The sequence below is a fragment of the Ammospiza caudacuta genome, chromosome 12 (genome assembly GCF_027887145.1).
Source record: "Ammospiza caudacuta isolate bAmmCau1 chromosome 12, bAmmCau1.pri, whole genome shotgun sequence".
Lineage (NCBI taxonomy): Eukaryota > Metazoa > Chordata > Aves > Passeriformes > Passerellidae > Ammospiza > Ammospiza caudacuta.
The window spans coordinates 13,811,327-13,826,437 of record NC_080604.1 but is presented as its reverse complement, the minus strand read 5'-3'; the positions used below and the strand labels follow the sequence as shown (position 1 = coordinate 13,826,437).

Here is a 15,111-nt window from a genome sequence, read left to right as displayed (position 1 = left end):
ATTTGAGAATGAACAATATAGTTACCTTTTCTTGGAATTAAAAAAACCCACCCAACCCTGAGTCAACAGCATTATCATCTGCTTCAAATTCTTGCCAAACCACGGTAACACAAAATTACATTTTCCCAGTCACCTGCGTATTTTCTGCTGATACTCTGCTTTAAATTTCTGACAAATGGAGCAGTGAGCAGCAATCTACAGACAGAGAAAATTGTATGTGCGTGTGTGCAGGTTTATACACACAAACAAAGCTCTGTCCAATACAAGCAACTGGTTGTTATACTGACAAACTGGTCTCAGGTAAACTGCAAGAAATTTCAGTCTATCAGTATGTAAGAATGACAAAGGAACTCTAAGAACAGCAACACTTGCTTTTCATGAAATACACATTTCCTTGGGGAATTTATATGCCACCACTTTTGCCACTGTAGTGTAACAAACACAAAGCCAAAATTCAAGACCACAAGCCATAAAGGTACACAGTTACACCATCACAAAAATAATTATGCAAGTAGAGGCAACATCAGAACAGAGTCATCATGATGCAGTGTCCTCCTCTGATAGACTAATTGGATTACTGGATCCTCTTAGCTTCAGAGCAGCTCCCAACACAGATAAGGGAGTTAACAGAAGGGAGAGACACAATTGTTTGTGTTCAGAGCATGCACACACTCAATGTGTATGCTCAGTCTCAAGCCTGCACTTGCAGATCTGCCACCATTTGATGGGAGGGTAGGAAAGTAAAGAAACTGAGAAGGCAGAGCTGGGTTTCAGTCCCAAATCTGAGAACACAACAAACCTATTGCTGACCACTGATTGCAGCAGCACTTCCAATCTGCGTCAATGTCAAGGAAAAAAAGGGCTGGGCTGGTCTCAGCCTTTTCCATCAGTGATGTGCAGCTGGTCTGCTTAAGTTTGGACTACAACAGAAAAGAAAAATTATCATGGGCAGCTGCAGATGAGATGCAGCCTAAGAAGCTTTTCCTTTCACCTCTGAGCTGTTTAGTCTCAGACAAAATAGGTTGGAGTCACCCTCACAGTCAGGTGTATCTCATGTGACAGTATGAAACAACTGAACTACTTCTACAAAAGAGCAATTTATAAGAAAAATATGGAACAGGAGATTTGAAGCTCAGCAGAAACAACCAGCAGCATGGAGAGAGCCTGGTGTGTCATACCCAGCAGGCATGTTACATCTGCCAGGTCAACCTGAGTTCAGAATTGATTAATTACAGGGATCTAGGTAAAATTTAAGAATAGCATCCTACAGATACAACAGGCACATGAAAGCCCATTGTTCTTTGCCTGGGCCACTCCATTACCAATGAAGTATTGGTATTTCATTACCAATTCCTGCTGACATTTGAATGATGAAACATACTGTGTTTTTACATAAGATAAAACTGCAATAGGTTGTGCTGTCATCTGATTTGATCTGAATAAAAGAGCACAAGGAATTTCAATCAAGTGTCACTTCAAGCTGATTCAGAGCTTAATCTCACACATCCACATTTAACTCAAGGCATAAGCACACATTTATGTGCCAGGGTACTCTGGACAGCTTCTGATGCAGTGTTGCTTTGTCAGGGATGTGGTCCTTCCCTCCTCTGTGGTACTTGCAGGGGTCCCCAGGATGAGGTGAGAGAGGAGTGAATCTGACTCCATGTCCTTAGAAGGCTAATTTATTATTGTATTATATTTATATAATATTAAAGAATACTAAATACTAAAGCTATACTAGAGAATAGAGAAAGGATACAGACAGAAGGCTACAAAGAATGATAATGAAAAACTCGTGATTGACTCCTCAGAGTCCAACACAGCAGATGGTGATTGGTCATTAAGTAAAAACAATTCACATGAAACCAATCAAACATGCACCTGTTGGTAAACACTCTCCAGCCACATTCCAAAGCAGCAGAACAGGGAGAAGCAAATGAGATAATATTGTTTTTTCTCTGAGGCTTCTTATCTTCCCAGGAGAAGAAACCCTGGCAAAAGGATTTTTCAGAAAATATGACAGTGACACCTCCTACTCAGCCCTGGTGAGGTCACACCTGGAGCTCCCTGTACAGCTCCAGGCTCCCCAGAACAAAAACCTCATGGAAATACTGGACAGAGTCCAGCAAAGGGCCATAAAGAAGATGAGGGGACATGAAGCATCTCTGGAGTGAGGACAGACTGAAAAAGCTGGACTGTCAGCCTAGAGAAGATAAGGCTCACAGGAGTTCTTATCAATACCTGAAGGGCACTGAAGGACAATGGAGGCAGTTTCTCCTCTCTGGCACTCAGAACAGGACAAGAGCCAGTGGCCACAAGGTTAAATCCAGAAAGGGTCCACCTGAACATCATGAAGCACTTTTTTACTGCCAGGGGGGCCATACACTGGCATAAATTGCCCAGAGAGGTTCTGGAGCCTCCCCCCCCCCCAAGAAACTGAAAAGCCACCTGGATGTGGTCCTGGGCAACCACTACAGGCAGTCCTGCCTCACAAAAGGGGCCAGGCAAGACCTCCAGAGGCACCTTCCAAACTCAACCATTCTGAAATTGCACAGAGATCCTCAACAGCTTAATAAAGTTCATGCTTTGCTTCCAGTTTATCTTCCAATGCAAATCATCTGCAGGTAGATGGATCTAGTTTCAGGTATCCTTTTTCCAGGTAGATAACTACAAATTCTGACACAGCCACTGCACAGATTTTAGGCTGTTGGGGCTTAATTTGTTTGGCTGAGTTTTTTTAAGGGAAGAAAGGCAGGAAAAGCAAGGCTGAGAAATAGCCTGGGCGTCTACAGGTTCTTACTGTGGGCACATTCTTTGTAACTGCAAAGTGAGCACTTCCTGGGGCATTTTTAAAAATGTTCAGTATTGACACTACTGCAACATACCAAACTACTACTTATTCTAATAATGCCACATAAAAATCAAGGTTCATCCACATCCTGGACAACCCTCAGCAGGAGTATCAGCCAGCTTAGCCAGTGTCACAAAAGGCATCTATTATCAGCTGATCAGCTACGACCTTTCTAGGATTTAGCACTCTATCCTGCACAAGTAATCACCTCTGAAGGTTCATTCTTGCCTGAACAGTTTGCAAATTACCTTTCTCAAACCAGTCTTTCTCAAAAGAGCAACAGTATAAAAAGCTGGCTCAATTCTTTTGCAAGTCTGATTTTTACAGTTTTGGTGGATTTATATTAAGTGCTTAAAAAAGACTGATGATGTATTGTTGATCTCTGAAATTACAGAAAATTCATTCAAAGAACTGGTGTTCCTATATGATGATACATTAAAAAAAATCGTAGAAAAAGAATTGTATAATATGTCACACCACATTTTTAATAACCCAAACCAGAAACCAGTTGCTTATAAGTTCTACATATACTTGGAACTGATTTGCTCTCCACTTAAAAAGAAAATAAAATGGCAAAGCAAAAACCAACGCACCAGAACCCCCACACCAACTCACAGTTTGTGTCCTTGCTATATACAGATTTATCTACAATGGTGATAGAAGAGGTACACTGGATTTACAGGATTTTATGCTGTAGTGGGGGTTTCAGAGTCACAACACTGGACACACACCAGGTTTTCTGCCTTGCTTTCCCTCATCCCTAAGGTGCAGGATCCTCCATGTGGGCACAACTGACTCTACAATTGATGATCATTTTCTTGTCTGGTGCTTTTCTAGTGACAAAATGTGAATTGCACCCAGTGCCTCTCCAGCAGCCAGCACAGGCTCTGCAGGAGGGTGGCAGCCAGAGGACTGAGGGGTGACACAAACTGATCAGGCAGAATGTACACAGCAGAATGAGAGATTCTACAGAAGCATCATTAACATCTCTGGCAATTTTGTGATATTATGAGCACAGAACATGAAGTACTACTTCACTGCCAGTACAATATATTCATCAGTAATTCACAAGTGAACCTTGTTTCATTGAGATATAATTTGATTACAGCTTCTTTTAGTAAATAAAGCATAAATAAATTTGAGTGGATTATAAATATGTATGTTTTAAAATTTAAAACTGTTTAATCTCCTAATGTGGTCAATCTTTAGGTTATGGTACACAACCAAATTAGTAAGCAAGAACAACTTCTGTACTGCATCTCAAAATAAAGTGTTTCATAGCTTTTCTTCCTTCAGATTTACACTTCTAACAACATTATATCAACATTCAACAGTTACTTACAACATATAGCTGTAAAAAGAATCATCTCCATGTGAAAATGTATTTTGACAAGACAGCCCCCCACACACACTTCCAGTAATTGCATCCTGTGCACTTTCACAGGAAGAGGATTTTTGGGAAAGAGGAAGGGTGAAGGCAGACATATGTTCTGTATCCTAAGCAGGGATAATCGTAAAAAATATCACTGTGTTCTACCCAGACCAAGGAAAATCCTCTTTATAGAGACACTTAGGTTGGAAAAGACCTTTAAGATAATTGATGGAGTCCAACCACAAACCCAACGCTGCTCCATCCACCACTGAGCCAGGTCCCTGAGCACTGTGCCAAATCTGCTCGTGGATGTCCAAAGTCTCAGCAAGAGCCTTGGACAAAGAACATTCATTCTGACAATTTTTGGATGCAATGATAAAAAATTCCCTGACCAAACTGAGGCACAGCAGGTGGCAAGTGCTGCATGGTTCAGCTTCCAGATGAATTGATTTTTAGGAGCAGAACTTCTAGGATACAACTCCCCCGAGTCACACAGTGCTTCACAACAAATGTACACACTGCAGATCATCCAGCTATGGAAAGCTAAGAAAAGTTAAAACCACTAGCAAAATCAGTACACATCATGCAAAGTTATATTATTTCATAGTGGTATGAAAAAATTGGTAAAATAGTTAATAATTATATGTTTCCAGCAGTAAGAAATTAAAATTACTTCACAGGGATTTAAGAGATGCTCATAAAAAATACAAGTCATCTTTGTGGCTTTTTATCATAAAGTTACAGGATCTTAAAATTAGAATTAAAAACATGGTATCCAGGAATGTTTAACACTACAAAAATTGGTCCCTGAATATCCCCACTCTGAATGCAATTAATTTTTAGCATTTTATAACAAAACTACACATGGCATTTTTCCCCACCCCTCCCCAAATGTGTGAAAGATAGAAGACTAAATATTAATCTATTCTAATAAGCCATCTTTCATAATTTATGAACCTGAGAACACTGTGAGTCTTACAAATACTTAAACATTTTAATCAGAAACACTGGTAACATCAAATGTTTGAAAATTGTTTCTGAACAATTACTTTTTTCTGAAAAAAAATTAATAAAGGGGCAACTAAATCTTAGCATTTTCATTCCAGGGCTGTACAAGAGAAATCTTGCAGAGAGGGGTACCCCCATACCCATGAGAACCAGCTCCTTCACTACAAATGTCCTTGAGGAAGCAATTCTTCCTGAACGATCATAATTAGCACAAGTGTTGCCACAAAAATAAGTGTTTACTGGAGCCTCACCAGGAAAAATAACACAAAAATATTTGTGTCTTTTTTTTTTTTAAATTCTTCTATGGAACACAGTTTTCTCAATAGGAAGCAGAAAACAATATGCTGTCCCAAGGGAGGAAGAACCAAAATGGAAATGAAGAGCCATTGTGACATCCTGCTTTATAGCAGTTTGTCAATATGCAATCACCAAGAATGAGGAAATTGGCACCACAGTTGATTCAAAAATACAGAGGAAAACTACAAAGCAGTTTCTCAACCCTCATCCAAAACCCACATTTCATTCCCCACACAGGCTCCACACATGTTTTCACAATGTTCTGCAAGGACAAGGCTCAGATCCAGAAGGACAGAACAGGGACTGCTGGAAGAACATGCACTTTCCTCCAACCTGCAATCCTAATCCACACAACAGCTCAGAGTGGGATTTTGTGACAATTTGCTCAGTTCTGCTGGTCAGGCCCCTGATCTGACATCCCTTCACTAACACCCAAAAAGCAATGCAGGGTTCCAGACTTCTGTAAGATGACCTCACACCAAAAGCTGACATCATGCCAGCCCCTGCAGGCTGGAGACCATTTCTGAACAGAAGCAAAGCCGTTCTGCAAGCCACCAGGAAATAAAAGGAGAGAACAGAGAGCGCCTGAACGTTTCTTACAAAGTAAACCCCAAGGTGGTTGTTGGTTTTAAATGACAATAAAAACAATGCTACAGAAGGAATACCTGCAAGTCCCTACCTCATGCCCTGAAGAGCTGTTCCTGAAGATGATTTCTCCCCTAAAGGGAATTTCCACATCTATGCACAGACAGCTGCCACTCTCAATCATTTACCATTTCTACAGAGAAAAGAAATGTATGGAAAGGACTAGCAGCAAAACTGCTACTAATAAATGCTGGCCTTTGCTATACATGATTTATTGTGTATTTATGAGACAGAGGCCAAATCCTAGCAGTGTGAAAATTGTAAGACAGGGTGCTTTCCTCTAAACCTCCTCTCTCTTGTAAGCATCCTTCCCACTACAGCAGAGAACACTGCCATCATCTCCACAATTCTCATGGTAAAACACCAATGACCACAACACTGCAGCTTGTTCTGCACAGTGGATTTCTGGAGTTTCTATCCAATGGCCCCTCTTTCAGATCCATATTTTTAAAAGGAAAAAAAGCTTTTGCATTAAAGGATCTCATAAGCACACAACCTTTATTAGTATTACTATCATAGTAAGACTATGCAGGTCTTTTATGCAAGAGCATTTTGTCCACACTCAGATTTCCCAGATTTCCCCCAGTTGCTTTTCTAACCAATGTTTGTTTGATTTATTACTTCCCTTCTCTGTTTCATATTACAGTGAGGTAGAAAGACATGAAAACTGCAGACTGGAGAAGAGTACACACTATTTGCTGTGGAACTGACAGTACCTCAGGAAAAAATTAAATCTGCATGAATCAAAGAATCTTGATGGATCAAAAACCACCAAACAATTGTTACATACCAAAGAAGTACTGATGCAAAGACAGGCATGGAACACAAAGAACCATAACTAAAGGAATGTACAGAACCATCACAGAGGAAGGAATAACATCAGTCTAAAAAAGGAACCAGCACGTTTGTTGAGTTATATTCATTACTGTCTCCCTCTTCTTTCACAAGAAAATATGAATGATCATTCATGAAGCTGAAAACGTTACTGAAGCCAGTGGGAAACATTCATAGCTCATCTTGGCTACATTTCCAGTCTTCATTTGAATAATGAGCAACTGCTCTGTCAGACATTAAGGTTTTTAATAACTGACTGGTGAATAGCTCCAAGTGAGCTTGTTCTCTGCTGTCTCCTCCTCTTCCCCGAGATCTCCATTGTTCTATTTTAGGCAAGAGGGTACAAGAAAATTTCAGTATTAGCATGAGGGGAACACTGACAGAATTGTCTCAATTCTAATATTAGTTTCTTAAATGAACAAAAAATAGCAAAGTTAAACAGAAGCTAATGTTCAGTACAATATCTAGTACTGATATACAATATCTTCCTTTGCCTTAATTTTAGAACCAGCTAGAAAAACACCATTTCAGAAGTTTCTTGCAACTTTTCTTACAATAAACTTCCTCAACATGGAAACTCAGGCTTTTAAGAATTCAGCAATTATTTCTAATGGCTAGTTACCCACTTCACAGTTAGTTATGCTCTTTCATAAGCTCATACACAGAGTAACTGCAGAATATCAACAGAGCAGAAACAGTCAAGAATTCATCTGTACAGTTATAGCAACTATCTAAAGCTCTTTCTGAAAATAAGCTTAGGAGTTATGTGAAAGGTTACTGGTATGCAACAGACTACAAATACGAATTTAAATGAAATTTTAAACAAAGAAAATACTGCATGCTTCTTCACATTTTAGGACACACTGATCACTTAAAGCAGAACAATTATGTCAAGCCACTAACTACAAACTGAAATAAGAGGGTATATTTCTCAAGAGATTGTAAGGAATATCTAATAGATGTTACAGGAATATTAACAGTTCTGAGGGCAAGACATTAAAAACAACTCTACATGTACTATGTCAAAATTGCAATAAATTTAGCTTTGACAATTAACATAGAAGCTCATCCTTCCTGATGAAAACCAATACACATTTAGCAATATCCAGGGATATCTGAATTTCAGTCAAACCCATTATAATTCTCTGTTTCTCAGCCAGTCAGGACCTTTTAGCCCTTTGCTTCACACTTCTAGTTTTTTTACTGTCTCAGGTAAGGATGTATTACAGACACATTGTCATTAAATTTCCTTTGTACAGAGGACTACTGATGAAACATTCCTTCAAGCCCCATGAGCTACAATTGGTGGCTTCCTTACAACTACATTACTAGTCTAACCTTGTAATACAGTAATTGCAACCTTAAGAACAAATGCTGAAAAGCAATTTTATTGTGATAAACAAATACAGAAACAAAAAGGCCTCCGGGGGAAAAAAAAAAGTATTTACATGCTCTGTCCAAACAACTAAAAAGAAGTAAAATCAGTCTCCCTTAATACTTAGTTTATCTTCAAAATTCCCCCATGAGAACAAGACAAATAGAGGGAGTGAAGTTCCATTAGTACAAACAGCAGCTACTCTACTTAATCCTTCAGATTTAAGTGATGCAGAACTGCCTCTGTAAAAGCAAAGACATATACAAGTACAGCAGCTGCACAACAGTAGTCCTTCAGTTCATATTTATGTTAAACACATTCAAGATATTGTGTTGCCAAAAATTAATATAATTAGAAAATTAAATGCAGAGATCTATTCCCCTTAAAGCACAGATGCATCACTAATACTTTGCTTTACAATTGATTTCATGCCATTGAAGGAGACCAATGAAAGCTTCTTCTATACCTTCTGGTCACTAGGCTTGTTTGAACATACCTTTCAGAACATAAAGCAGGAATGTGCATTTCTTTTCTTTGTATACCAAATTCAAAGGTTGAATGCAATCAGATCATAGAATTGTTTAAAGTGGAAAAGACCTTTAAGATCACTGAAGCCAACCATTAACCCAGCTCTTTCCTCTACCTCCCAAAAAAATCTAGAGGCTACTTATGGAGAGCACAAAACACTTTTGTTATAACCATTACTTTAAAAAAGGTATGCAGAACTAGTAATTATCAGATTATGAGAGTGCTCACTGTGCTGCCTAGATTTTAAATACAGTTGCTACTCTTTGGATTTAATTTATATTGCACATTTGAAGAGAAAGCTAGTGTGCTTTATTACCAGTTAATTAACAGTTAAGGATGAAGTAGGTAGGTGAAAACACTGGTAAAAACTTCAAAGTACTTTAATTTTAAAGATGGTATCTCACAGCAACATGTGCAATCCCCATGAATCTGATTTATATCTAAAATCTTGAACAGTATTTTTCAAAAGGACCACTATTCTTTTTATGCTATGCTGCAAAAGTTTTAACATCATCCAATTCCTGTAATTCAATAAATTTCATTGAATTATTTCAGGAAAACAGCAAGGAGTTATGCCTAACCTGTGAATTGATGTAGGCAGAGCATAAATGCTTTGTGATTGATATAACACAGTGATTTCTGAGGAATTCCACAGGACACCAGTTCAGAATAAGAAAGTATAAGCAAATGATGCTTAAGAATAAGTAGATAGGCAACCTAAAACAGGTTTAATTTAATACCAAGTGTTTCCATTAGCAATGAAATAGTTAAATATTTCAAAGATGCACTGAACTCTTATTCTGTACCACATTCAAGATCTAATGATGTAAACGAGCATTTCTCCACTCTCTTCTGCTCAGATATTCTAGTGATGTTTTAAAGATGACATTTAGCAAATCCTCGAATTTTAACTGAGAAGCTCAGTGCAGAGCTCAAGAATCTTTTCACCGGCCCATCCAGATTCATATGCACCACTTCCCATCACAACAAGGCAGCATACTGAACAGGATTATTTCAAAAGCAAAATACTAAGAAGGGCTCTGTTTTGCTCAGGGAGCAGCTGAAAAGCACATCATCTTTCCTTCAATATCAAGGCAAAATCCTGAGAAGGAAAAATTCTATTTGCAATAAAATAATTGTAATTAGTTGAAACATCTGAGTTGCTCAAATCAGTGTAATCCCAAAAATATTTCAGTGCCACTGTTAGTTATACTTAATACTCCCAAGAACACATAAAGTTGGTGGTTTTATTGTTACAAAAAATAAGACAAAACAGCAAGTTAATCGTGCAGCACTTTGCACCTTTGTGCAACAGCCTCAAGGGACAGGGAAGCAGAGCCTCTGCCCTCCTTCAGGTGTGCTCCTCAACAGGAGCTTTCCCAAAGCAGTAATTCAAACAGTGAACAGACCATTTCTGTGGCGTTAATTTCAGCCTTAACACATCCATTCAGAGCCTGCTTGTTAGAAGTACAAGTGTCATGGTCAAGGACACACTTTAAGAATATGTATCTGTCCTTGGCTACATTCTCAGGCTGATTTTTGAAGGTCTTGCTTTGCACCTTTCCCAACCCTCCCAACTTCCCAATTTTTCAGTTAAACCTAACAAATCAAGGCTCTGAGGAAAGCGTGGTATCTCTTAAATTCTCTGCCACAGCCCAGTGGATAAACGTTTCTGAGGGCTCCCCCACAACAATCACCATTTTATTTTCACACACGCCGTACAATGCACTCTGCTGAACAGCCACATCCTGATGCCCTTTGATCACATGTACAAAACCAGTTAAAATCAAGGATGAAACTCCAGGGGGGTCAGACAGGAAACACAAACCTGGAAATAATTTCCTAAGCATCACCTAAGAGTGATCATCCTAAGAGAATCAAGGTTTGGGAGGGTTTTTTTGTAGCCTAGCTAGTTTCAGTGACTTTTACCACATGGATGGAGTTCCACTGTGGCATCACTATGGCTACTTGAAGACATTTGCCACAAGGCTTAAAGCAAAGGCCAGGACCTCCTTCTGACTTGTTTCTGTTACCATATGCAGTCAGCACACAAAAACCCCACATAACTTATCTGCAGTGTTATCTCAGTCTGAGTGTGCAGACACAGCCCAGTGACATACACAGATTTCATACTGGGCCAGACACACACACGAACAAAAGTACATTATTTCTAAAGATGTCTCCTACTCCCAACATACACAGTAAGGGTAATTGTTTAAACTAGCTGTAAGTTTCCTTAACATAGTCATTTACAAAAAAACAACTGGTCAATTTCACCTTTTTATTTATAAACAGGCATGGAAACATGTGACCTGTCACAGCAATTCAAAGGTAACAAAGCATAACCCAGGAAAGCACAGTGAAATTCACCAAAGTATTTTCTAAATTGCCTAAGATGAAAAACTGCAGTCTTTACAAACAGTATTTTGGTCCATTCAATGAGATTATCTGGCTCTCCCATTGTGTATGCTTCCCCCATCTCCACATCTTCTTTAAATACAAAGCAATATAAGCACCCAGGATCTTGTCTTCTGCAAGGCCCAAGTATTCAGCAATCAGGAACCAGAACCTCTAAATTAACATTTTTCATTGATAGAGACAACATTACAACAGAAACCTAAATAAGACACAGCCATGGTTGACTGTGACTGTTAAACAATGCAGGAAAGAATCATTTCCCTGACCCTCCGGAGGGATCCTCACCTGCTGTCACAGAGAACATGGCACTGTTCCTGGGAAGCCACAAGGGGGGAACGGCTTGGGTTTTCAGAGAGGAAGCAAAACAGCATTACTGACAGTGGCACTTGCACAAAGGGCTCCACTACAAGTGACAGTGCCCAGCCTTGTTAATTTAATTTTCTCTCTGACTAAGATAGAAAGATGATAAGCAGAAACATGAAGCAAAGGAACCACCCTTCTGCTTTGGACAGCCTCGCTATGGAAAGCTGCATTTGAAAAGCTGTATGGCACCATGAAATTTTAACATTTTTATCTGAAAACATTTAACTTCACAGGATCCCTCCAGCTGCAGCTGCAACATTCAAAAATAAAATGTTACACTTATTTCCCTGAAGGCGGTATTTCAAACCCCAAATTCAGGTAAACTGATCACAAAATAGCAAAACTGTACCCAAAGACATTAGACTTTCTGGTGGAGTGGGTTTTTTGATTGGTTTTGTTCGTTGGGGTTTTTTCTGTGTTTTGGGTTCCTTTTTTTTAAGGAAAATATTAAATACAAAGACATTGCACATTTTTAAGAATTACATCCAACTATCTGACATTTTTCCCATGTGGAGTTTAATTTTGAAATACATTTCACAAGAAAGTCTAACTTCTTTCATATTTAGATGCTTGAAAATACTGCTGACATGGTTGCAGGGCAAAAAAATCACTTGTAATTTCCATAAATCTATGCTCATATTTGAACATTTCCTTAAATTCAATTCAGTCACCACCAGTGTCCACCCTTCACCCTACACCTTCACCCTTCACCTTTCATCTATTATTCTTCATGCCCTAAACAGAACTTCTGTCTCATGAGTAAAAACATCCAAACCCAGACGCTGACTGCAAACTGGTTTTCAATTCAATCTGTCCATTTCACTCTTGTCCTCTCGCACATTCCATGTCCTGTTTGTCGATTTTCATGAGCTTAAGATATGTTTCACTTTGTGAAGTTCCCAGCCTAAAAGCACTGCAAAAATAGCTGGTGTCTCAATGCTTCCTTAATAAAAAACAATTATTTGTTCCATAGCTTAATTCCTTCCTGCTTCTCTGAAACTGTTAACCAGGGAGTAGATGTTAAGAGCACACTGCATCCACAAGGTGACATGCAGTAATTGGTCTAAAAGAGGATCCTCTATCAATAAAAGTCAGAAACCTTTACGTTATAGGTCAAGGGCACAAGACCTTCAATCGAGGGCACTGAAAGTTATGGGAAAGCACGCCCTTTCTCACCTTTCCCTCCCCTTTAAGCTACTTTCTAATAATGAGAAAGTATTCAGTCCAAAAAATTCTGGGTGTGCCAAGCACCACCATTCACAGGCATTTTAAATAACTTCTCACAGAGGCTCGATTACAAACACTCTGCATAGCCTAAAACACACAGTACAATTCTGACAGAATCAAAATTTCAGTATCACAAATGGCATTTCATTGTCCAGCTCAGGTTAAGTATCTTTTCCATCTTCGAGGCTGGCAGTATAAACAGCAATATACAAGTGGCTTAGAATTTTAATATGTTGCTAAATAACGAAAGTTATTTCAGTGCTTTATAACAGCCACTTTAAATACACAACAGCGGGAATAAACCACCCCAGTTTCAGCGAAAAAATCCCAACCACACTCGTCCACGATGATTTAAAGACAGAAATGTAAAGATAAGTACAGAAGAGGTTGCACAATAACACATGATCTTCCCTATCACATGCTTGGCAGCGCGCTCGCTGCCCGGCGATACCCGGTCAGACCCCGGGGCACTCCGGCCGCCCGGGGCAGCGCCGGACACCCCCGGCACGGGGCTCCGGCCCAACAGCCGGGGCCATCCGGGGCTCCCGGAGCTCGGCCGGAGCCTACGGGGAGCGGCGGCAGCGGGAGCCGGCGGAGCCTCTCCCCCATTCAATCCCTGCTCGCTGCCCGCCCTGCCCAGCGGCGGCGGCCGCGGCACCGGGCACGGCGGGGAGGCGGCCCCGGGCTGGAGCCCCCGGCAGGACCCGCGCCCCCGGCGCCCCCTCCGCGGCAGCCCCGCACTTACGCTCGAAGTCGGAGTCGGACTCGTCGTCGCCGCGGTCTGGCTCCTCGTCGCCGTTGGACTCGGTCTGCATGGGCTCCCCGTCGAAGCTGACCACCCTGCGGCCACCGCCCGCCTCCTGGTCGCGGGCATCCCGCAGGCGGGCGAAGTACTCGGCGGCGAAGCCCAGCAGGTCGGACGGCCGGTGCCGCAGCACCTCCACCGTGTAGCCCTGCAGCAGCTCGGTGAGGCCCGGCGGGATCTCGATGCTCATGGTGCCGGACACCCGGGAGGCCGCCTCGCCTCCCTGCCTCCCACCCTCCCTCCGTCCGTCCGCCCGCCCTTCCCCGCGTCCGCGGCCGGCGGTGCCGGTGGCGGTGGCGGTGCGGGCTCAGGGCCTCCCAGACGGGCGCGGACCGACTCCCGCCGCTCCGGTCACACGAGCCGCGGGGCGCGGAGGGGAGGGACGGGACGGGGCGGGAGCGGCCCCGAGGCGCAGGCGCGGAGCGGGCGCGGGAGCGGGCGCGGGGCTGCGGCCGCGCGTGCGCGGGGGCGGGGGGGCTCATGCGTCACGGCGGGGCATGGCGGGGCCGGGGCGGGAGGGGGCACCGGGAGCGGGCACCGGGCACGGGGAGCGGGGGAGAGTCGGCAGGGACGGGACGGGTCACTGCGTGCGTGCCTGGATGATTCCGCTCTCTGGAAAACTGATGGGCGCCCGCCTCTCTGCGCCCGCCGCAGTCGTTAAACCCCGGTCACGGCGGGTTGGGCCGGCTGCGAGCGGTGTTGGGAAGGCTTCGGGCCACAGCTGGCGGCGGCGTGTGGGGAGGGCGCAGTTCAGGCGGGCGCCTCCCGGCCGTCGCTGCTGCGTCTTTATTTTTCTCTGGCTTCACATCAGTGCCCCCGTACGCTCATTCCTTGTCAGAATCACGGAACAATTAGGCTGGAAAAGACCTCTGAGATCAGTGAGTTCAGCTTTGACCAAACACCGCCGTGTCTAGACCATGACACCGAGTGCCACATCCAGCCCTTTATCCTTAACCACGGCCAGGGACGGTGACTCCATCCCTGGGCAGCCTGTTCCGATATCTAGTCACCCTGTCTGTGAAAGAATTCCACCTAATGTCCAACCTAAAACTCCCCTGGCACAGCTTGAGGCCACATCCTCTTGTCCTTTTGTCGGTGTAGTGGGAGAAGAGAACGATCCTCACCTGGCTACACTCTCAGGTATATTGGAGAGCAATCAAATCCCCCTCGAGCTTCCTTTTCTCCACACTAAACACCCCCAGCTCCCTGAGCTTCTCCTCACCAGACTTGTGTTCCAGACCCTTCCTCAGCTCCGGTCCCTTCTCTGGGTCACTCCAGCACCTCAATGTCCTTCTTGAACTGCGGGGCCCAGAACCAGACACAGCAGTCAAAAATTCAAAGCCACTTGTGTACTGCCTCACCAGTGTCAGAGACAGAGGTTCTCCTTC

The 15,111-nt window shown here is 42.5% G+C and overlaps 1 protein-coding gene across 1 annotated transcript in view; it reads right to left on the bottom strand.

Annotated features, from left to right (window-relative positions):
* Positions 1-13,949, bottom strand: part of PRKAR2A (protein kinase cAMP-dependent type II regulatory subunit alpha) — a 60,029-nt gene extending 46,080 nt beyond the window's left edge. Inside the window, exon 1 of the mRNA XM_058812840.1 lies at positions 13,664-13,949. Within this exon, the coding sequence (XP_058668823.1) occupies positions 13,664-13,913 (250 nt within the window). The 5' untranslated portion in view covers positions 13,914-13,949. The remainder of the gene's footprint in view (positions 1-13,663) is intronic.
* Between the last annotated feature and the right edge of the window lie 1,162 nt (positions 13,950-15,111).